Source organism: Amblyomma maculatum, chromosome 1 (genome assembly GCF_055883805.1).
Source record: "Amblyomma maculatum isolate TAMU_Amacu chromosome 1, ASM5588380v1, whole genome shotgun sequence".
NCBI lineage: Eukaryota > Metazoa > Arthropoda > Arachnida > Ixodida > Ixodidae > Amblyomma > Amblyomma maculatum.
The window spans coordinates 144,029,391-144,053,953 of NC_139344.1; the positions used below are offsets into that span (position 1 = coordinate 144,029,391).

The window sequence follows — 24,563 nt, forward strand, 5'->3', positions numbered from 1 at the left end:
GGATGTGTAAGACCAAGGTGAAGGCCTCGCTAGGAGACGTACGTTTCCTTTCATCTCCTGAGCATAATTAAAATTCTGTATTTATGCATATGCCCATAAGCTGACTTATATTGACACAAATTGTATGCTGTCGTTGAAAATTATACATGGGATTTAACTTCCCCATGCGTTATGCGGGACGCCGTAGCGGGCAGCATCGCTGTAATTCCGGTCACCTGATGTTTTTCAACGGGCACTGAATTGCACAGTACATGGGCGCCTTGCATTTCGGCTCCATCGACACGCCACCGTCACAGCACGGATCTTACCGGCATCCTCGAGCTCAGCGGCCGAGTGCTCTAATCACAGAGCCACCACTGCGGTACGCGCTCAAAGAAGAGTCCCGTAAGTCATTTCCTTGGACATCCAGTAAGCATTGCTAAGGAAACTCGAAAAGTGAATAACATTAATACGCTTACGGGAAAATATAAAACTACAATGAAGACTATTAGCGCGTTTCGGCGGCCGCATTTATCGACGCCGTTTGTGGAGTAAGTTCGAGATGTTTTGGGAGAGGAAAGTTCGGGAAAGGGTGGTCTCATTTCACATAGATAAAGATAAATCATCGAACGGGGCATAGAAAACTGCACATAACGTGTAGCAAGAAGTCTGCTCAAAGTTGTCTTCTAAATGGCACTGCTGGCTGATGGAAAGCAAGAGAGAGTAGGTTATAGGTTGGAAAATATCGTCTTTTTTCAGCGTTGCTGCCCTTCCATCTGTCACAAACCGCTAGGCGTCCAGGTGCCAGCCGACAAGACACTTGCTTTGTTGACAGTGTGGAACTTTATGTGCGATAGTGGCACACAGCTTTCACCCTTCCTTCCAGTCTTCTTGCACTGTATACTTCTATGACAGCTGAATGTGTCGTCATTAAAAAAAAAAAAGTGTCATCATTTTGAAAGTAAGCTCGTTTCTTTATTTCGCGTACGTAACCTCTCGTTCGAGTCTTTGCACCACCTAAATGTGTATGCACTTGTCAAGTGGACGCCCTCGTTTCGCTTCGGCAGGTAGACGCCTTGCGTTGAGTGGGCCGCTGTGCGCCCTGCTGTCTCCTCGCGCACTTCGCAACGGGGCCGCATGGACAGCCTGGTGGACGAGGCGTGCGGCTACGGCCGCTACCAGCGGGTGCTGTTCTGGCTCGTTCTGTACCCGGCCCAGGTGTCGTGCGGCCCGCAGCTCTACGGACAACTGCTCATGTTTCTCGAGCCCGACCACTGGTGCCGGGGCGGTACAGCCCCGGAGCACTGGGAGAACAACACCGAACGTTTGCAACTCTGCGCGCCTCTGACCAACTTGTCGGCAACCTGCCACGAAGGCTACGAGTACGACCGCCGGTTCATGGGAGCCGACGAGAGCGCCGTTACGCAGGTGTGGTCCTGGGTGCCGTCAACACTGCACAGATAATGCATTACCGGCCTATATTTCACGCGTGGCTGTATATGCCCCGCGTGGTATATAGAGGGGATATGATATTTCTTTTTTTTTTTCTCTGACGCCTGCCGTGCAGTCTGAATCTTGCATTGGAAGTTTAAGTAGCACGTTGGGTAATTTTATGTTCTTTATGTGACACATGGTGTACGCTTCGACAGGCTGCGTAAGCACAGAAGCAAATATCAAGTTGAAATATATTGTGGTGTTGACGGAGAAAAGGATCTAGGCTAATGATGAAATCGAGAAACTCTGTATATAGTCAATAGGAAGCTTGACACTATTCATTGCCCAGGAATACAAAAGTGGCTGAAAGAATTAATCGGCTGATGAAGTATATCAGCAAACAGCATGGGAGAATACAAGTTCTCTCATTTTTGTGCAAGTTTGAACGCAAAATACTGCGTTTAGCAGGCGGAAAGAATTTATGCGACCCTCATAGTTTCAATTGTGAGCCGGGCACTAGTTTGCACGATGACATGCAGTAGTTTTTAGTGGACTTCAGAACCAATATGCTCTGTTAAGTGGCACAGCTGAATGCACCTGAACCCTCAAAAGCCACTCACAAAAACGATCATCTCCTCACTCAAGCCATGGCGGCTAATGCATATACACCTTTCCAGTGGTGACCAATTTCCCTGCCGTTCCCGTTCGTTAGAGGTTGAGTTGCACGCGTACTGTGGGACCCGCCAATGGGAACAGGAGACAGCTGGAGACGTTCCCAGAGGATGTGCCGCTGCGAAGTCACGCGTACCAAGAATGGCGGGGAAGCCTCGGCGTGGAGCTGCTCCTTCCCGCAGACAGTCAAATTTAAACAATCGGGTCTTTGAGGGGGTCGGCGATCAGTATCTGCACCTTTTGCGCATGTTCGCGCCTCTCGAACTTGCATATATTTATTGAACATCTGTCGCGTGATTCTGCAGCGGATGTTCAGACGAGATCCGTCGATTCCTGAATTCTTTCGCTGTCAGTGAAGTACGTCCAGGAGTAACTAAGCATCTTTCGTTTTAGTATATATAACAAATTTCTATCTACGAGGATGGCCCAATAAAAATATCTCCTGATCAACGTCTTGTAACATAAAGTTGATAAAATTTCAGCTGAAGATAGGCACATTTCCAAAATAACGCAGATTGTAAATTATATAGTCTTAAACTGGAGGTCTGTTTTATTTCACAAAAGTTAACGGCGCTTCGGGAAGTGAGAATGGAACCAGTAAAACGTGACGCAGTTGTCAGAGTAGTCGCATTAAAGTCATCCACATTTTTATCTTTCGGAAGGCGATGCTGGTGCGAGGGTTGGATGCGCTACAGCACCCATATGGTGCACTTATTTGCACTGTGGAGTTCAAATGTGTGCGGGCGTGATTGAAGTCAGGCGGATGACCTCGGTCAGGCGTTGGCTCACACATTTCGACAGAATTTGTGCTGGTAGATGAGTGAAGTTGAACATCGTGTCCGAGAAACACCAGATTACTCACGAGTGCCTACTCTAGGCAGGCACGGAGCCAGAATTTTCTTTCGGGTAGGGGGGGGAGGGAGACTTAATGCGGTGTCGGCACGTGCGGGGGAGTGCTCGCTGGAGTCTTTTTTCTTTCTGGTAACCCAACGAGACAGGCTGTCAGAATGTTTAGCTTTCAAAGAGGAGAATGCACGGCTCTACCCATGGACAGAAGCAAAACAGTGCCACTTTCGCCGCGCTGGCCTCGCTTTCGCGCCACGCCATTGTCGAGTCGTTCTCGTTGACATTCCACAGACGCTGCATGCATTTTTCCTACCTGGCCTGACTGCAACATTCCGCATTGCCGTCTCAAAGAGCTACCTCATGCTGCTTCCGCGCGCATTTTGCATCTTTTCTGTAAACATGGCAGAAAGCAACGTGTGGAAGGAGGACAAGAAAGAGACGACGCATGGAGGTCGCTGACTGACAGCTTAAAGTAAATTTCAGGGAAGAAGACTCAGCGGTCAATGGCACAACAGGTCAGGCGAGCCAACTGCGAGATAAGGTTCCGAAGGCATAAAGGACATAAAAGAACGGGCGAGGTTATAGTAGAAGCACTAATTACAACGACGCTTCCAAACTCTTCAAACAAGGGCCGCGTGAAAGGAAGAGTGAGACCACACTGCGTCTGTGGACTGGTGGAATGTGCTGAGCGGAGGAAAGAGGTGTCTCAAATTTTCTTTTTGAGGAGTGCCGGCGTACCGGATGGAGGAACAAAACCGAGGCAGTAGGAAAAAAAAGGGAAAATAAACACATAAAAATGAGGCTGCGGCTGGGAGCGGTGTCAACAACCGCGGAATAAATTCAAATAACACTGCAGATGTCGAAACTAATTTAGAAGCTTCATAGAAAAAGCACTGCAGGATTCCAAAGGAATTAACCGCGCCACGCGGTCCCTGTAGCCCCTTCGTATTAAGACTTTCTAGAACAAAAAAAAAAAAAAAAAAAAAAAACGAGCTTGCATGAGGCATGGGAAGTTTGCTCCTCCTAACCTCCCCAAGGGTAGAACTCATGCCGCCCCTACAGCAGCATAGTGACTTTATGAGCATTTAAAAGGCCATCTTCAAAACCTTACTCTTACGCATGCATAGTGCGGCAACTGATACTTCTCAGTCCGCTAAAAATCGTCACTGCCGAAGGTTTTGCGTTCTCATTATTGACGTTGCTAACGCATACCATGGACTACTTGAGTTGTTGAAATATTTAAAGTTGATAGTTGTAAAGACGTTAAATATTCACAAGCAGAGAGCAGAGGTATGCTTGTGACGATGACCTTAATTTATTGTGTTCAATTTGGCAGGAACAAGGTAGATATACAGCCCCGCTTCATAACCAGGTCGCACGAGTATTCCTGCATGGTATAGGAAAGCTGGTAGCCCTAGTTTGCAGCTTCTGCCGATTCGGTTTCCTGATGGCAACGCACAGCTTCATAAAACCGGTTATACCCAGTGAGGAAGTGCTTTTGCATCTAAAAAGGGGGGGGGGGGGGGACCAGTACAAAAACAGGGCGAAGAGAGGAACGAACAACACAGCGCCTGTGTCACAGACGCTGTGTTGTTCGTTCTTCTCTTCGTCCTGTTTTTGCCCTGTTTCCCATTTTTAGCGATGTTAAACTAACTAGCCTGAAACAGCACCCTCGTGAGAGCTTTCGCATCTAAAAGCCACAAACGAAACAGTACAGGAAAATATCGAAGCACGGGAAGCTCTAAATAAAACATTATATATAAAGAACGCCTAAGGAAAATAGTAACAGGTGGGTAGCTAGGATATTTAAATTCCTATACCAAAAAAGCGTTGAATTACAGTGACCTAAAATGACTAGAAAAGTAACCAGGAAGTATGCAGGACACATGTATGGAGAAATAGACCGTTTAGCAACAGGTAAAAACGCAGAATGTAAAAACTGGTATAATTAAATACAAATAAAAAGAAGGCCGATGGTAGAATTTAACCCGCAAGGTGACACATTTGCAGTAGGTGGTAAATAAATCAAAAGAAGTAAACATCTTATACTCTAATGTGATGGTGTCCATCTGGATGTTGATGCAGGTACTGCAACTCTTCCTGAGGCGCTATAGGGTTTATAAATAGCAATGGTCAGGTGATGAATCTGCGGTGAAAGTTAGTAAAAAGCGATTAGGAGATTGGTGGCTGAAATGCTGAGACGTGACATAAGGTTAGAAGCGTAGGAATAAAAATGTAATATTGAAAAAGACGAATTTATGGGGTAATTTCTAAGCACATTAACGCAATATATATGAGCACAAAGCCGAGCATGGTGACAACTGCCACCGCACCGTTTTAAAGTGGACGTCATCCATCCATTGATCCTAGGAAACCCGGACATATTGCGTATTGGGTATTGCGCGGGGATTGTACTTTTAAAGCGCAGCTCTTTTGCGTCCGTTCCTGCGTTTCGCGTCGTCGTCGCCGTCGGCGTCATGCCTCGTAACTAGCTCCGCTCCCTCTCAGTCCCCCAGTTCAGCTCACCTCTTCCTCCGTGGCGGCGACCGTACGTGTTTTCGGATTGCTGCGCACGCTCCTGCTACCCCCGTTCGCCGCTGCGTCTACCTCCCTCTTCCTACGTGGTGTTCTCCGGTTGCCGAAGCGCCGGCTCGCTATCAGCGGATCACGGTGCGTGCATCCCAAGCCGAAACGCAGAGCCACGCTGTCTTGACTCGCTAGCGGCGTCAGCGGCCAGTCAGTCGCTGCTATCTCTTCACCGCGCAAGATTCCTATGAGCCCGCGCGCTGCCCCCCGCAACCTCCCGATACCTTAACTGCTCTCTTCATTTATCTGACCACAAAGCTTCCTTCATGACAGTCAAGAACTGATAGTGGGGTGTTTCTTGAAGGAATATGTGTGAAAGATTAAAAAAGTTGCCTGTAATTGTACATAGATGTCTTGCTCGAAATCTTTGCCTCAATCTATCGAAAAGGTGAAACAGCTGATGAGCTGCGCTCAAATTTCGAATTAGGAAGTGACGTAATCGTCGGAAAATTTTTTGGTTTGAACCAAATAAAACCTATAAGAGCACGCTGAATCCAAATTTCTAAATCGATTTTGACGGTAAAAGGTCAGCGTCAACGGCATGCACGCAAAGCCTTGTTTTACTGAAGGGGGATGGGTAGTGACGATCGAGCACAGGGAAGAGGAAAATAAAGAGGGAGATAAAGAGAAAGTGGCTGCCGGCCTGCTTTGCACATTGTTTTAACGGGATTTTCACTCCCTTTATGACACCCGAGAAAAGTGATCGCCACGCTCTGACAATGTGCTGGATGACATCTGACGTAAGACAGCTCCTAGTGGAATGAAGCGATGGCACTTATAACGTACGTAGTAATATGCAAAAACCACGTCATGTATCCCGGTTTTACGTTGACAGCAAAAGTAGCGTTTTTTGACTGTCCCGGCGGGCTGGTGCGACGGAAACTTTGTAAAAGTAAATAACTGTAAACAATTTTTTGGAAATAATTGCTTTTTGAATGCACTTTGCTGAAGAAGCATGAGTTCTAATTACACTTTCAAATAAAATCGACCAAGTGGGAAAACTTTAAATAATCAGATTACTCCGTAAAGGAAGAACAGAAACAAAAAAATTCAAGACCAACAAAGTTGGTCTGCTTGACAGGCGACAAGTACAACATCCCAGCTGTTTGTTAATATCGCTTGAGCATCGACAATTCGCCCGGTCAGCGCTGCGAACTGGCGACATCGGCAAGACTTCGGGTGTAGTCTGATGAATATACATCAGTTCCAGGCTTTGTGTAGTATGCGAGTGACTTTTTATTGTTCTCTGTCTTTATCTAGAAAAAAAAAAGAAACATGTTAATGATGGTTATTAAAGCTCACTGAAAAGTGTTTGAAACAAAAAAGAAGACATTTTCTGGTCACTACTGGCAAGAAGAATAAAAAACGGTTGCCTGATTCGGATTCATACGTTCCCTGCAACGGAGAGCGGGGTCCCAGATCTCTTTTAAATACTAGTGGGGGGGGGGGGGGGGATCTTAATCCCTCAAGAGCCCCTGACTTTAGGCCCTGTATGCATGCCACAGGTAGCTGACAACTGAGAAACTGTTACGCTGAGTCAAAATAGAAAAATTTTGGGTGCGGTGAGATAGCGGCACCATTGGATTAGAGCAGCTGAGTGTTTTGAGAGATTGCTTAATTCTCTAGTTTGCAAGCCTCTGCGGACCACGAAGCTCCACCTCGTCTCCGTCTTTTAGCGAATCTCGCCTTGTTTCCATATTATCTTCATCCTAGTTAAATCACTTGGTTAAATAGTTTTCACCATTGCATTTAAGGACACTGACGGGAAACAATGCACAAGTGACACGAAAAAACCGCCACATATTTTGTCTGCCGCGATGGCTGAGCCTATCAATGCATTAAACACGCAGACCACGTGATGCCAACCTTGTTCCTCAATCCAGCGCAATACCTAACGATAGCACGTAAACCCAGTCCCTCATAGCCACAAACGCTGGACAGGAGCATTTTTTCATCGGGAAGTTCTGATGTTTGGGAAGAGAATCATTGGGTCCATAATGATTAAGACTGATTGAATGATTACAGCGGTGGCGTAGATGTAGAACATCCGTCTAACGTGCACGAAGACCGTGATTCCAATCCCGGTGCCGCGCAATTACCCACCGGATTAAAAAAAAAATCCCTGTGGCGATGGGATTGCATAAACATGTTCGGGGTGTGACCTATCCGATGAACACCTCCAGAAACGCACTTCCTCACCAGATCAGGATTTGACCACACTGGTGTAGTAATTTGCCTCAACCTCCTATGAAAACTCTAACAAACCCTCGGCCCTCAGTCGCTAGCGGCTGAGAAACGACTGACCACGGCGGCGGTCAGACATACAACGCAGCACAGGGCGCTAAGAATCTCTGCTCCGAACAGGCCGCAATTGGAAACTGACCCTGGAAACGTTTAACGCTAGAACCCTAGCTAGTGAGGCTAGTTTAGCAGTACTGTTAGAGTAATTAGAGAGTATAAAATAGGACGTGATAGCGCTTAGTGAGGTTAGGAGGCCAAATGAGGCATATACTAAAATTAAGGGCGGACATGTATTGCGTTATCGATGTTTACTAGAGAGACGAGCACTAGGAGTAGGGCTCCTTGTCAATAATGACATAGCTGGTAATATAGAGGAATTCCATAGCATTAATGAGAAGGTGGCGGGCATAGTAATTAGGCTTAATAAGCAGTATACACGGAATGTTGTACATGCCTATGCGCCTACATGTAGTCATGATGACCAGATAGTCAAAAGCTTCTACGAAAATGTAAAATTCGCAATGGGAAAATTAAAGACGCAGTACACTTTACTAATGGGTGAGCTCAATAAGGTTCGGGAAAAACAGGCTGGAGACCAGGTAGTGAGTGGCTATAGCATTTATTCTCGGAATAGCAGGGGGGAATTACTAGTTTAGTTTGCAGAGCGCAATAACTTTCATGAATACCTTCTTCAGCAAACGGAAGAACCAGAAAAGGACATGGAAAAGCCCCAACGGGGAGGCTAAAAATGAAATTGACTTCATACTGTGTTCTAACCCCGGCATTATTCAGGATGATCAAGGTGCTAAAAAAATGCAAGGTTACCCGAGAGGTGCGATGCAGTGACCACAGGATGGTAAGGTCTCCAATTAATGTCTGAAGAGAGAACAGAACAGGTTAGTAAGGAAGAAGTCAGTCGACGAGCCAGCAGTGAGGGGGAGTGCAGATCAATTCAGGATCTGGCTACGAAATAGATACTCTGCTTTAACCGAGGATGATGACCTTAGCTTAGAAGCAATGAACAATAATTTCAGAGATATCATGACTGAGTGCGCGGTAGAAGTAGGCGGTAGGATAGTTAGAACGGATACCGGTAAATTATCTAAGGAGACAAAATATTTGCATAAGAAACGCCAAAGTCTGAGAGCCTTCAGCCCAAAAGGCAAAATAGAACTGGCGAGATGGTCGCACAAGCATCGTATCTTCAAGTCACGTTGCCTTACGTAGCATGCACAAATATTTACCCCACTTGGTGTCATGTTTACCGCCACTAATATCATGGGATGCCCATAACAGCAGTTTGCGCAGCTTTTTCAGATATGTTGCGATTATTTCATGGAATAAGTAGGTTTTGCCTGCCAAAACAAAGATGCATCTTTATTCGGCATTCTTTTATTCCTACGTCTCTATTACTTCCTTGTTTGGGGAAAGCTGCAGTATCTAACATCCAGAAGTTCCTAATTTTGCAGAGAGAGAGAGAGAGAGAGGGAAAGAGAGAGTGTTCATATTACTGATGCTTGAAGCCTTTGAGCCTATAGGTTTCGTAGTCGAGGAAGTTGTTGCCGCCGCCGTGTCACACTAAATTTCACCTCAAAGCGAGCGTTCAGAAAAAAAAAAAAAAAAAAAAAAAAAAAGAGAGAGAATATAAATTGCGCCGTTCTATACTACGCGTTAGCAAACTTTTTGTAAAGAGACTGCGCCTTATTATTATGCACCTGATATGCTGGTCTTTTATGTAGCGCCTAGGAAAGTGTATTTTATATCTTTAGTTAACCTTCACATAATAGTTTAGTTAAACCTTCGCTGTTGGTCGACTGTACCTGCCAGAATGAAAGCCGACATCCAACGAAACGCTTTCCGTAAAAGCGCGCCATTCGTGGTAAAGCTACCTCAATGCTCATTATAGGCGTGAGTGTGATGCCGAGCCACAGAATGGCTGCATTTAGATCGGAACAAGAGGCAGAGCTCCTGCAGACTGATAGTTCGACGCGCCGCACATGCCTCTTTCGTCCGCTTACGTTATCGGTAGAAACATTACTGAGTTTACAACGCAGGCTACTAATTACACTCGTTATGCGGGAACGGCGAGCTCAGGACAAAAGGTGCGCCTCGTTATTGTGACAAGGGCCGGATTGCTGCCCTGACGCGGAAGCGATGTTTTTTACTAAGTTGTAACTATCGACATGTCCATCAAATACTTAGATAGCGGAGCTAATTACAGAAGGCCACCTTTTTTCTCTTAATCAGCATACATAGGCAAAGCCAGCCAGAATGGCACTATTGCCAGGCAATGTGTCGCGTTCAGTCACACTGACAACCTATTCTAATCGGCCTTCACATTCGCTCAAGTCGAAGTTAAATTGGCTAATACAGTCTGCAGCCCTGCCAGAAAATCCCATCTTTCCAAAGCTTAAAACCTCACTTGCATGATCACAGCGGGAAATAAAAGAACTTAGCATTTTCAGAAATATTAGTGCCTACATGGCATAGGTAGTCCTAAATGTATATGTTAAACCCTAGGGGTCACTTGTATCGCGGCGCGAAATTTCCACACCTATGCTTATTTCACAGTTTTTCATAGTTGCCCAATGCGTTACGCCCCCCCCCCCCTCCCCCCTACCTTCCATTCTACATATATCCATACGCATAAAGTCGACATAATCCGATGCAGTTTAAATACCATCACGACTTAATTTATTCAGCGTATGTCATATGATTCCAGCCCCTTTCGGTCCCTTTCGAACAATTTCCGGTGCCCCACTGCTCTATTCTGATGTTTTCTCTGCAGTAATATGATGTAATACCATCGAATAATAGGAGCGTTTTTTACGTATATGGAATTCTGTGTACATTTATAGTTTCGGATATTGTTATATTTCTAAACATTAAAAATTATTACTTGTATTCACAAGGCTGTCTCCAGGCTAAGGAAAATAAATAAATCAGCAACTTCCTTTCTGGCCGCGGTGAGGACACTGTAAACGCAATGAACACAGCAAAACGGGGACATTGCTCAGTTGCGGGGGTCAGTATACACCAAATCATGATGGCTAGGAGCAGAGTGCTTCCTTGCGTCGTATACAAGCGGTTGCAAAGTCTTGCTTCCTTATTCTAGGTTGTGGAGCTCAGATGAACTACAGTGTGGCTGCTGACTGTCCAGTCTGATGGTAAAGGAGGTGTAGTGGCAATTGGAAAAAGCTGCATGACCATCAGTCATGCTAAAGGCACCGCAAATTGCCCTCTAACGTTAGTGAAAAAGTTTGTATATGACTCAAGAGAGAAGCACGAGACAGCTGCCTGCTGGATAATAAATCTAACCGTCATTTTTTAAACCTAGACCACCTGGGTGGCCTTAATATATACCGAACAACTCGGAACGAGTTAGTGCTCATTTTTTTATACTTTGTGGCTCGGAGTGAACGGTGTAGATGGCTCTGTTTACATCGCCGCCTCACAAGGAATCGCTGAACCCTCAAAGCGTTCTGTGCTGGCGGTGTTGACAGAGCCGTTGTAAGTGCCGTAAAGACCCCGAAGTTGGCAAGAGTTCGCTGGCTCTTCCGGCGCAGGATGGCCGCCGCTGCTCTGATGAACAGCGGCGCCACGGCGGAAGAGCTTCTGGCGCGGACGTTGATGGAAGAGGACAGATACCATTACTTCTCGTGTCCAGTCAGCGCCGTTGAGAGCGGAACGCGCCTTTTATAGCCTCGACGCATCGTCGTCTACGGTCAGTGAGGTCTGCGCCTGCCGCCCGGAGCGGCGAGCAAACGAGCCGTGAACGTCTTAAATAAAAGGAAGAGCGATGACGGGAGCTAAGATGGCAAGGAATCCCCGCAGGCAGGAAGATGGACAAACTCGCAGAGTTGGGTGCAGCAAGTTGAGACAATACAGTTTTGTCCAACCTTACTTTCTTTTCGGCGCCATTGTAGAAGGGTGCATATCAGCCTCAGACTTGTCAATTTACAAATGCAGTCTTTGTCAAAAGTTTTGATTCCAAGGGATATGCTTCTAAGCCCCATAGTTGGGCTCCTGCAGCATTCGCGGAAGTCGTACCTAGTGGAGGACGGTGGGATCAAACATTTTCTTAGCTTCGGGAAACTTGCAGCACGCGACACAGGGGGTCGCTGAGAACCAAACCCCCTGGGCTCCATACTTTCGACAAAGGCTGTAGATTAACAAATTCCTGCGATTTAATCTTAGTACAACTCAAGCCGGATATTTGTGGGTGCGTGTATAGTGTGGTTCCAGTAGCGCTGATGACTTCAATAGGGGGATGGTACACCGGAGGCGGCTTCATGAAGGAGGTTATGCCGAACGTGTTAACGAATGATAAATTCACAGCCACAGTGAAGTCATATCAGTAATAATTCAAGAATGTTTAACTGTGCTGCTGCACTGCACTGCAAGTTGATTTCTTTCAGAAAAAAAGATCGCGCGAAGTGACGCTTCTCCTGTAGTGTGTAATGGTCTTTGCTGCTAAATTCATGCTAAATTGAAATGAATACCCAATTTCATTTCATCGACCAAGAAAAAGGCAACTACACGCAGGAAGCGATCACAAGCATTTCGATAAGCAAAATATATCTGTTAAATGAATTCATATGCACATAATATATTATAAAACACTATTGCACCTAGGTCTCACAAGTTTGATTTCTGCTGGAGAGTATACAATGCCCAACCTTCATGTTCTTTTTTTTTTCTTTTATTTTATGGCTCAGAATCACCCTGGCAGCATTCTGTTCGGAAACCAGCTGAACGCAGTCCGACCTGTCTGTTTACGACACACCATGGCGGTGACGTAAACGTCTAGTCAGTAGAAAGCTATCACAATGATGATAAGAATAAAAAAAGCAAAAAGGGTGAATAACGAGGTCTTACACTCTTCACTCCAATGAATATTGTTTGGATTGCACCGTATGGCTTATGTGCAGAACACTATCGGTCACAGTGTCCCACTTCGATCATGTGTGTCCCACTTGCACGGATGGTGATGTGCGGCTATTGATCAAGTGCAACCCGGGTTCTTACGGAAGCGCTGGCCGACATAGTGTTATTGTATTTATGGATCAGTCAGTACAAGCGTGTCTAGTGTCGATGTCTACATAGGAAAAAAGGAGGCGCGCGCATGTATATGCGACTCTCCTGAGTGATGAGCGCAACTTCGTGTGGCTTTTGACGTTGGCCAAATGGAGCTCTAGGGGCGTGAGCGTTGCCTAAGCTAATGGTCTCATATCATTACGTTCGTTTTGGCGTTCATTGAATATATCCTAGTGATCAGCTTGCCGCGGAGAAAAAAAAATGGTGCTTTTGAGTTGCCCACAAAAAACTCTTGTAAAAGCATTTCAATTTCTGCTGATTAAATTATTTACCGGCATACAGGATGCAGCTGTGAGTGACACGATTGAACTGTTTGTAAAGAAAGAGAGCAAGAAAGAGAAAGGAGCGCGTAAAGGCAAAGAGGAATTCCCATGAATATCCGACCAGAAAGTAATGTTGTCAGAAATAAAATGTTCACTTATAAAAGATCAAAGTGCGTCGTCATGCAACCTCACAGAGTATAGCTTCCACCTTGAAGCCTACATATTTAGATCATCGCTCTTTGTCACTGTTTAGTTCAGGCAGGAGTTGTACTTTGCACCCCGGTATGCTTTGTTATGTCTTACATATATATCTGGCGCTGATTGTGATAGTTATATGCTTATCTTGTAGCGTTTCTTCGCCATGAGAGATAATTGCCACAGAGTACAGTTGTTCGCAAAGCGAAAAATTGCGCTAGTCATGCATGTAATAGGGCATTTAGACTATAAAGGCTAAATGCCGTACCTTATTGTAACGCAGCATAACCACGTACAATAAATAGCTAAGACAGACAGAACGATAATTGAATTCACGATCTCTGAAGTTCAGTCGACTACGTCTTAATGCGAAAACATCTAGAGCCCCGAGGACTGTACCCAGGTATCCATTTAAAAAAATGAAGTAATAAAAGTACGCGCGGACAGCCACAATTCATTGAATCAATTAAATGAAGTGAATTGATCTTGAATTCAATATAAACCAGCTGTTGCCTACCAAGGCTGGTAGCTGGCTAAGTGGGAAAAAAGGAAATATCGCTTTCGAATTCACAATCCGGAAGTACCTAAGAAAATGTTACGGTTTACCTTGGACTCATTGCTTCTTTTGAATTCATATATACCTTGCACTGCCCGGTTTGCCTGGGCCTAACACCGGCAGTATTTCATAAATAATAGAACTTCAGGTTTCACAGTAGGAGTTCGAGAAAAAAGAAAGATAAAGGTTTGTTTCTAATATTTCAAGCTCAACAACGACGACACACAGATAGAGAGACGACAGGACATGCGCCAGGACAGGACAGACGGGAGCGCATGTCCTGTCGTCTCTCTATCTGTGTGTCGTCGTTGTTGCGCTTGAAATATTAGAAGCAATGCACCACCATGCCCTGCTAAGTGCTTTAATGAAATGCAGGTTCATACAGCTAACATGAACTTGAAGCATCACTGCCAGCGGTCGGCTCGCAAATTCAGGGGTATATATCTTTTAAAATAAAAGAAAACATCAAGCATATTATTTTTTAAAAGGGCGTTGAGGACACGTTGACCTCGGCCAGCATAAACAGACTGCGGCAGTTTTAACGAGAAAACGATACCACTCTCGTCGAAAAGGGAACTTTTGCAAAGGAATAAGAAACGAAATACAGATTACATATCTCGCAAGTACTCTGCGTACGCCGATGTCAAACACATCCACCTGAACCCCACAGGCCACGCAGCGTTGCCATTAATATTTAGAGGGCAGTAACCAGCTGTTTTTGTGCGGCCGCCACGAGATTGAAGAGAATGCCGAGAATATATCAGTTCGATTTTCTCCGCCCTTATTGGGACAGTGCTGCCGGACAAACATTAACATAGTCAGGAAGAGCAGGAAATCATTTTTACCGAGAAAAATAGTTGGATGAAGTTGTTCTTAGCGCCCCTGTAAATTCAGCTTCTATATTTTTTTAGTACGTGAAGATTAGCGGGAAGTCTGATGGGAAAGGTTTGGGGCACCCAAATAAACTGCCTTCAGTGTAATTCTTGTAATCCTAACTAGGCTCTGAAACCTGCACTACCAACGAGACGTACGAAATACAAAAATTCGCGTGAACAGAGCATTCTTTGAACATATATGCCGCTGTGTGCGGTATCGCGTAGTACTGTCCGTTGTCATGGTGCTCCAAACTTGTGGTAGATAAGAAATGTTTACAAAATCAAGAAAATTTCATGCTTCATTCGACAACTTTCAGCATCTAAACGAACACATCCCGCGTATCTGTAATAGTTTCAACGTTCAATAATTAATAGCATGCAACTGATTAAATTTGTGCGAAACGTGCTGCACGGGGAGTTAATTTCGTAAGCGTGTGTCAGATTCTACAACGAAACCCCTTCCTCACGTTACTGCGGGGAACACTGTTCGAACGATTTGGAATAACTATATAGGCAAACTGTTCTGGCTATTTCCGAGCTATTTCAGTATAGTTTACAGATAGGTTCTATTCCGCACCCACAGACTGCGCTTCCGTGGTTGTTGAACACCTGTACCCGCAATGATATGAGGCCCATCGCTATCACTCATCAGGGTGCGTGTTGCGTGTTATTCGTCTGCTCTGTCCACCCACTTCCCTCTTTCTGTCTGTCTCTCCCCCCCCCCCCCCCCACACACACACACACAGTGTACCGAAGGTTTTAATATCTGCCAAACAGATGAAATATTTTTGGAATCCATCGAAAAGGCTGCCCAAAAAATTATGGCCATGAGCTCTTGTTTCGCTGTTCGCCTTCCTACAGATCTCGGCGAGGTAATTGTGCATTCAAGCTGCATTAGAGGTCATAGGGTGATATTCGAGGAAGATAATCTAATATGCCTCATCAGGTTGAGAATTTTGGTGAAAGTGAAGCTAAAAAAAAAAAAACGAGGCACGGAAAAAAAAAATGTGTTCACGCGTTAAAACTTCGCCGCATGCAACTTTTGGTTGTTTAGAATTCTGGACCTGAGATATGAATTAACTCTACAGCGGCCTCGAGGTGTCGACCATTGCCCTTCCTTCTCGTTCAATTTGGAGCGTTCATTTGGTCTTGGGGACCGTAATACAAGTAGTTAGTCGAGCTTACTCCTTTGTTCCTAAATGCTGTCGACTGCCACTGGACAGTTATAAAGTAAAGGAATAAAAAGCTCGAACATTAAGAGCAACGCTCTTAGCACTTTTGGTCTGGTAGGCTTGTAATCTATAAGTAGCTGCATGCGCGAATTTCGCACGTCCATGGAAACAAGTTCTACTCCACTCATATTTACGTTATGATATATAACTTAGACCACAACGTAACAATGGGTGGAGTAGAAACTTTTCACAGGAACATAGGTTCTGACTCAGCAGGGCACAGCAGCAGTGATGTACCATTACAAATGATATAATTACATGCATAGAGCGGAATGAACAACCCCAGAAGCATTCGGAAACATAAACATGTCATAAATTGAAGACAAAAATGAGTTTCAGTTTCGGCTCATAAAATGGTAATATGATTGTTTTAATTAGAATACAAGACAGAATAAGAGTCATACAATAAAAAAAAAACACACGAAAAAGATAAATGGGGGTCCGTTATACAAAAGTATGTATAACAGCCTGTTGTTTGCAGACGAATACAAAATAGAATACATTAAGAATACAAAGACGATTTGACTTCTTAAAACTTAAAGTGTCTGCGAGAAACTCTTTGCACAAGTCATAGGGAGATACATAATTATATAAAAAAATGACATAGATGCCAAACATTAATCAGATGTTGTGTAACCACGCAGCGAGCGAAAGAAAGCCCGCATTCTAAATTTGAAGCCTTGGGTTGTGAAAGCCCTTTTTGCTTTCTCAATTATATATGCTTGGATATTAGTTGCACAGGAGCACGATCTGATGGGCAGTATTTTGCTTACCGTAATTAGTCTGTGAAATGTCAGTAATGATGGAAGCTGTACGTAAGTAATGACGTATCTATGCTGTAATACTGAGCAGTAAGCGAGTTGTATTCGGTTTTAACTTGCTGGAATATATGCATAGCCATGTTAAGCCTATAAACATTATTGTATATTGGAATATTATGCGTATGCATGAATCCTGTGGCAGTCATGCCCTTCCCGTGGTGTGCGAACTGTCCCTCTTTGCAAATTAGAAAGCCTGTCTGCGTCAGTGCAGTTACTGGTTCCTAGTTCCAATAGCTCAGTTGAGAGGGAACCATTGAAAAGTATAGTTGCTTTTTTTGAGTCATAGAGGTAAAAAGGGTTGTAGTCTTTGCAAAAGGTCAATAGATCAGCTATTTTTACACGTATGTACTTTCTGTATATGACGGAGCCAGCTGAAACTATAGACTGAAAGGTAACGCCAAGGAATGAGTGATTTTACACGATTTGCAAAGAGAATATACCGTAAAATAGATTTACGTTGTGTGTAAGAGCAACTCAGTGATTTAGTTCGTGTAACCAGGTGTTAGCAGCCGCTTCTAGTTCTTGTAGGCTGCTACCATAAAAAAAAAGAAACGTTTGCATCTTCACCGTATAACATAATTTTACCTGTTTTCGGAATGTTTACAATGTCATTTCTGTAAACGAGAGATAGTAACAGGCCTAGAATTGATTCCTGTGGGACACCGTGATTGAGAATATTTTTGCAAGGATGGGGGGGGGGGGGGGGGGGGGGGGGTGGGGGGGGGGGGCAATTCAAATACTTATACTGGGGAGCGAGACTCAAGGTAACTACGAATGAGATTATTTGCTGAATCCATGATACCGGGTAATGCTAGTTTTTTTAACTCCGTACCATGGATTGTATGCAGTGAAAAGCTTTCCTGAAGTCAAGAATATCAAGTGTAAAAAGACGATCTCCACTGTTCTGGAGAATACATTTCCCCAGTAGAAGGGCTGTCTCAGTGATTTCCCTTTTTGAAAGTCATATTATTGTTCTATAATTATTTGTCTGGCTGAGAAAAACAAAACCAAAAATAAAACTGATAAACCTTGTGTGCAGTACGCGTTTTGTTATTTTAGAGTAAAGTGGCAACACCGATATTGGTCGTAATTATTTAGGTCATTAGATTGGCCACCTTTGCGTATGACAGCTGCTCGGCAATTTTCAGCGTCTTCGGAAAAAATACCGGAGTCCAACATTTTGTTGCATTAGGAGACCTGCGATTTCGTGTGCGACCTCTTTAATAGTTTATATGATGCTTATATGACGCTCGTGAGAAAAAGCATCCGCAAATCAGTTAAAACATTGTTATCTTCTTGTTGAAGTAAATATTGGGAGGAAAAGTTACTCAGATGTGCATCCATTTAGGAATATATATTGCGGAGAAAATAGAGCTTATACCCTAATAACAATAGCCTAGATTATTTTGTGCGATGCAGATGATACACAGAATTCAGGATATGATCTACTTGAGGTTCCTTCAGAAAGGACGGCTTTTCTATAAAGCACACTTGCTACGTTACAAAGTAATCAGCTCAGTCATTAGAGGCTCATGTGCTTTAATGTGCTTTCAAACTGTCGCTTGTTGCGGCTGAGAGCGGAGAAGTCGTTGGAAACACAAGGCAAATTGAGAATCGATATCTTCTTGCAGAAGTCGTAGGCCGTTGGTTTGTTTGAAGGAGCCCCGGGCACAGTGCCAGAGTTTCCATATGCATAAACAGCTCGACGGTATTTTTTATGGTTCTCTTTACCGCTATGCAAGAGGGAAAAAGCTAATTCAGGGCAAAGTACATTGGTTTATGAGGAGATATAATGCCATTTTTATCGAAGCAACAGTTTGCGCTTCTCATGGCTGCATTTCTGCGTTGACAACAGTGAATCTGGCATACTCAGTGCGCTTTCAGAAAACGCGGGGGTGCTTTTACCTCAAGTAAGACAATAACTTCATTGCCGAATGATATTGCTGCGGTGTATGCAGCTTGCATTTCGCTGTTATTTGTATTAACTGTTTGTATCCCCCGCCATTGTCATAACTTCCTCCTGCGGTAGCCCCCCTCTACGCCCGTATACCGTGGAGCTTCCTTCCGATTGTGCACCCTTCTACTCACACCGTAAACTTTTAAAGGCCCACTGTCCACCCTCGGGTTGAAGATACTTTTTTTTTCCCGGTGATTGTGAGACTTCGTCCCCAGAACGCAAGGCCGCAAAATGTTTTTGAAAATAGTAACTAATAACGCAGTTACAGCCACCGCAATCACCCGATTCTGTCATGCCTCTCTCCTCCCGTTCCCTCGCAAAGGTTTTTTACTCTCCTGCCCGGTCGTCTAGCCTCTGCAAGACAAATTCCCCTTCCTCCTCTGCGTTTGGCGGGAAGTGGGGCGTGGCACACCGCTTGCTAAAAAAAAAAGGGGGGGGGGGGGGGGCGAGGGAGCGCACGCCGCTGGATTCAGTCCGGCCGTGGCGAGGAAAAAGCGCGCAGCGCGCGGTAGACACCCATCCTTCACCCTCAAACAGCGAGACAGACCAATGGATGTCGTTTTCGGCTAAGACGTCATAGTTGCGACTCGATGGGCCAGCGCAGGGAACGGGGAAGCTGGCTTCCCGAAGGAGAACATGAGAGAGCTTTGATTTGTGTTTTCGTTGCTTTGCGGCGCGCGTGTCACTGTATCATTTTGCACAGACTATCTCCGGTACTTGATCGAAACGCTGGGCTCCTTTGCTTAAAAGGTCCTTCCCTGGACAGTGGCCCTTCAATCCCCTATAGGCCGTCCGCGTCTTACGCTCTCTCTTCGTCTCACTCTTTCCCTTTCTCTCATCTCCCCTAATATTGGAGAGGAGATTGTGCTCTCTCCACGTTGCCATCCGCGCACTGAACAGGTCGAAAAAAAATTTAATTCACTACGTTATTGAGGCCTTGTGGCTGACTTTACATAGATTGCAGGCCTAAATGCAGAGAAATGTGGCTAAACCATTCCTATTGTAAGGCAGTGCGGAAGAAAGAAAAAGGAAGTGTGAGGAAGACTAAGCTCGGCATCGTTCCGTGAACACACCAGGCTAAAATAAACCTTAACAGTGTGGTGGAAGTGCTGGGTGAACATCCTTATTTGTGACAGTGTTCAGGAGGCGATAGTCGACACAAAATCGCCATGTGCCAACTTCCTTTTTCACAAGAATCACAGGGGCGGCCTTAGGGCTCGATAATTCCTGAATAATTCCTTGTTGCAGCATATCACGACCTGTTCATCAATTATCTTACGTTCTGAAGGTGAGCCACCGTGTGGCGTCTGCATAATCGGGTGTGCAGACCCTGTGTCGATCATGCATGCGATGGGGGCGGGAACTTGGAATCGGTGGTGGCTGATCTCGAGTGAAGTCGAACCCGTTCACAACGTTTCAAAAGAACTCCCATCAATATCCGGCGGTCGTTGGTGGGTAGCGATTTCTTTATTTTGACAGGAATTGGGAATTGGTCAAAACGGAACGTCTAGTTGGATGAGCAACACTGTCACTGAACGCGGCGATTGGGACAGAAAGGCGTTCTTTAAAGTCGGCGAGTTTCAAACCACGCGGCAATACGACAGGTTCGTTGAAATGATTGACAGTCCAAAGCGTGATGTGGCCCTCGTTCACTCGAATAACGCTGCGGGACACCAGCACACTCTTTTTCGCGGCAGCAAGGAAAGCGGGTTCCACCAGAGCGTCGAAGGCGTTGGAAACCGCGCCCGAGGACACAACCAGGACGAAGATGGCGGGCATGACCGGAACGACGGCATCTTCAAAGACAGAAAATGCTCGGGGAGCTCGCGGCGATTCTCCTATGAGGGCCGATCTAAGGCTAGGGCTTATTGATATCCCACCACTATTGAAGAGAGCTGCGCCAGACTGTTGTAAAAAAGTCAATACCTAGAATAACGTCGTGTTTAGAGCGAGGGAACACCATAAATTCAGTTCTAAACACGTGGCCCCAGCGCTCGCTGTATTTACATAACAATACCAAGGCTCTTGGGACGCTTGCGACAGAGGTGACTTTAGGCAAGGGGCCGAACTTTGGGGTAATGTGATACAGTTTAAGAGCTTCGAACGTGCGACAGTATTTGATGAAGGCCGGGGCAGAATCCAACTTATCTTTAGTGATTAGAAAGTTGTACACGCCCTCCGCGATGTCTTTTAAGAGGTGGCCAACTCTGTCTTCTTCAGATACCCGGGGATTCATCGCTTTGCAGAGTTTCAGCACCTCTTCAATGTACGTTGTGCCCGTTTCACCAGGCACTTGCGCTTCCTGGAGTAAGACGTGTTCAGCGCATTTACGTTTTTCTGCGGTATCCCCGAAACAATTGCCGATCTCCTTTTCAAAGCGGTCCCCGCTCGTTAAGGACGCTTCACGGTTCTCAAACCATGTGAGTACTGTGGCGTCAAAGAAGAAAACACTAGCCAGCTTGACAGTGGCATCCCAGGGATTGTACTTGCTCACCCGCTGGTAATTGGTGAGCCATTCATCCACGTCTTCGCCAGCCTTGCCACATGAGGCTCGCGGTAGTGCTGCCAAGCGGGTGCCGCTGGGCCTGGCTTCCGTGCGTCGCCTTCCTGGAGCATAGTCACGGGCAAAGGTGGGAGTCCAATGATTCGTCTACCCCAACATGGTCGAGAATGGTCCGTGGTGATCGGCCCAGAACGTGCCACCATACTGTCAAGGTTTATCTACAGGGCTACTTTGGCTCTAAAAGGAATTGTGAGACAAAGAGTGCAATGCAGTACATGAGTTGAGCATCAAAACTTCGAAAAATATTTATTTGAAAGTGCTGACATTAATCAAAACAATGACTTCACTAGCCTTCAGCCGTATACATCAATCAAAGGCTATTAATCAAAGAGCTGGTAAAGTATAGAAAATTAATGATGTGTCTCGATCTGTCACAGAAGAATATGAAGTGGATATGAAATATTTCATTTTCACTTCTGGGAAGGCCACGAGCAAATTTTGCGAGATAAAAATATTTTTTTTTCCCCGCAGAGAGTAACGATTTGTCGAAAGCCAGCGAAACATAGACGTCCGTTAAGGAAATGCAATGTCATGCATCATCCACTTGGAGATCTCGCTGTATTTTTCTGCACTGCGCATTTTGTTTTTGTGTTTAGTGAATGTGCTCCCGTAACAGTAAGCTGGTGCAATTTAAAATAATTCATACACTACTGCGTTATTTCTGTACACAATAAATATGTGGTCGAAATTGAAAATTTGCCTTTTCATGCTTTAATTACACTGGCATTGTCGACAAACCTCATTGCTTCAAATTCATCCATATCGCATTAATGAATAGGTGAATGAATGCGGCATTTAAACAGTACTTGAGGCGAATGCACGTCATTTGCAAAGCCCGCTCAGCTCTCGTTGCGTTGTTGTACCTTCATGCCCAGCCTCCTAACAGTGCCATCGTCGAAGTCCTGTTGCCAAAAACTCTAGTTCCTATTTAACTCCAAGATCTCCGTTTTATTCATTATTGTGTTGATTTCTTTTTCTTCTGACAACGTCATCCCGTTTTTTTGTGCCTGTGTAACATGCGTCAGGAAGTTCCTGTAGTTTATGTTCATTTTGGGTATGAATGCTTTCTTTGTGCCATTATTTACCGCGTGGAGCTAGGCGTAGAACGCATCTGAAAAGAAGCGAGCGCAGAATACGAGTGGGACACACGGGCCCCTGTAAGCGTCATTTTTTATCCCAGTTTCTCCCTCAAGTATTCCTTGACAAAACCATCTCCCGGGGTGCCGCAGATTTCCTTTTGAAGGGCGATGGATCGCGTCGCCCAGTCTCGACTTGGAGAGGCCCAGAAGCCGCGGCGAATCCAAGCGGCGTCGCATTCGGCTCTAGCGTGCCATCTGTCACTGTCGTGATTCCGCCCCACCCATTCGAGGTTGCGCGGACTTTCTTCGCGAGTCACCTACTCTGAGTTCTCGGCAGGATCCTTCGTGTCTCTTCCGTCTCTGAGGAAGGACGGTGAGATATACTCTGCGGCCACCCAGAACAACGGCACGGCCTTGTTCAGACAGGCCGCGTTGTTAAAGACCGGCGCTCAAATATCTCCGCTCTCTTCTTGTCACACTCGGCTGCTGGATTCATCTTAAATCGAACTGGTCGTTCTGTTCTTTCATTCGCCGCCGAAGAGAAAAGAAGCGCAGCGGTTCTTTGCTGCGGCTCGTCCTCTTAGCTATGTTCGCGGATGACTTCGCGGATGGAGAGCTGACTGCTTCCGGGAACAGAAGCGGCTTTTTGACGACGCGTTGCTGTCTGATTTAGGCATAAGTCCTTCTCTCTTCGCACCTTCCTCCCCAAATGCTTGCCACACCTTCTGTCTCTCTTCTATATTTCTTTCTTTTTTTTTGTGCTTGCGTTTTGTACCTGCAACAACAAAGAAGTGGTAGCAAGTGTACGTTTGTTGTGGAAGCTGTGCGAATTATTTGTATGGTCACCTGCTATTAAACAACGTTATATACAAGCACCTACGTTCAAGCGCAGTTCATGGACTACTATAGTGTCAGTTCGTAAGCGCGGTCGTCTTGAGCGGACTGAGCTCTGAGCGCACATTTTGAACGCCAAACGCAGTTGCGTCGGTTTAACTTGTCCGTGAGGGAAAAATACGCCTTTTTTTGTTCTTTGTAGACTCGGCTACCGTAACATTGGGCATTGCGAGATGCCACTGCAAAAATTCCGCCTAAGCGGCTCAAAATTTGCACGCTCATCGGTCGAGGCCGCAATGCAATATATACTATTGCGACTTCACTTTATTTCTTCAAAAAATTGTGAAAGTAGTATTAGGTAAAGGTTGTGGTTTGTAAAACGAAAAGGGTGCAGGTGCTGTAGGGGTTCTTCCAAACACATTTTTAGGCGTGTTGAGTCATCGTCACCATCAGACGAACTTATACTCACTGCAGGGCAAATGCCTCTCCCATATTCCTCCGAAACCTGGTACTGTGCTAGCTGCATCCACCTGACCATGCAAATTTGTTAACCTCGTCTGCCCACGTAATTTTCTGCCATCCCTGCTATCTCTTCGAATCCGATTTGTTATTTTTAGCGACCATCGGTTATCCTCTCTTGACATTACATGTCCTGCCCATGCCAATTTTCTTTTCATGATTTCGACTGGAATGTCATTAACTCGAATTTGTTCCCTGACCTACTCTACACGCTGCCTATCTCTTAGCGTAATGAGACGTTAGGCCCCAATTTGTTTTCTTTGGTCTCGTTTTACCTATCTCAAGCACAGCCGAATGGGTTCTCTGAATGGCACGTACTAAATCAAAGAAATAGGAAGCCTTTAGGGGGCGAGATGCCATTTCGATCGAAGTATTTCCTGGGCAGCCATATCGCCCTTCGTGGTGGCGCGACGATGGGATGTTGTTTCGCAACGCCGGATGCTGCTTGCGTGGGTGGTTATTACAGTAGAAAATAAAGAAAATAAACGGCGGTTAAAAGGAAATCACCTGTTTATAGCTGCAGCCCCTACACACGGCAAGACCAGCGCCAACTGCTCTAGCTGGCATGCAGGATAGAGGCGGCACATGGGGCCCTGGTCAGAGGACTCCACTCAGGAAGGAAAGCACAATAAAAGCTTTTCCTCCTCCTCGTCCCTGAATAAAGAAAAGAAAAAGCGATCCGTATGGTTATGAAAGTCGGCAGAGACAAAACAGACAGACAAACCAACAAGCAGAGAGACAGCTAAGAACAAAAAACAATAAAGACCCGGAGGAGAAATGGCAGCATGGTCGTTGTTGTTGTAATGTCAGTGAA

At 45.3% G+C, this 24,563-nt stretch overlaps 1 protein-coding gene across 1 annotated transcript in view; it reads left to right on the top strand.

Annotated features, from left to right (window-relative positions):
• Nucleotides 1–1,098: 1,098 nt before the first annotated feature.
• The window catches only part of LOC146204220 (beta-alanine transporter-like), a 60,549-nt gene continuing 37,084 nt past the window's right edge, over nucleotides 1,099–24,563 (top strand). The window contains exon 1 of the mRNA XM_084586264.1: nucleotides 1,099–1,407. Within this exon, the coding sequence (XP_084442390.1) occupies nucleotides 1,117–1,407 (291 nt within the window). The 5' untranslated portion in view covers nucleotides 1,099–1,116. The remainder of the gene's footprint in view (nucleotides 1,408–24,563) is intronic.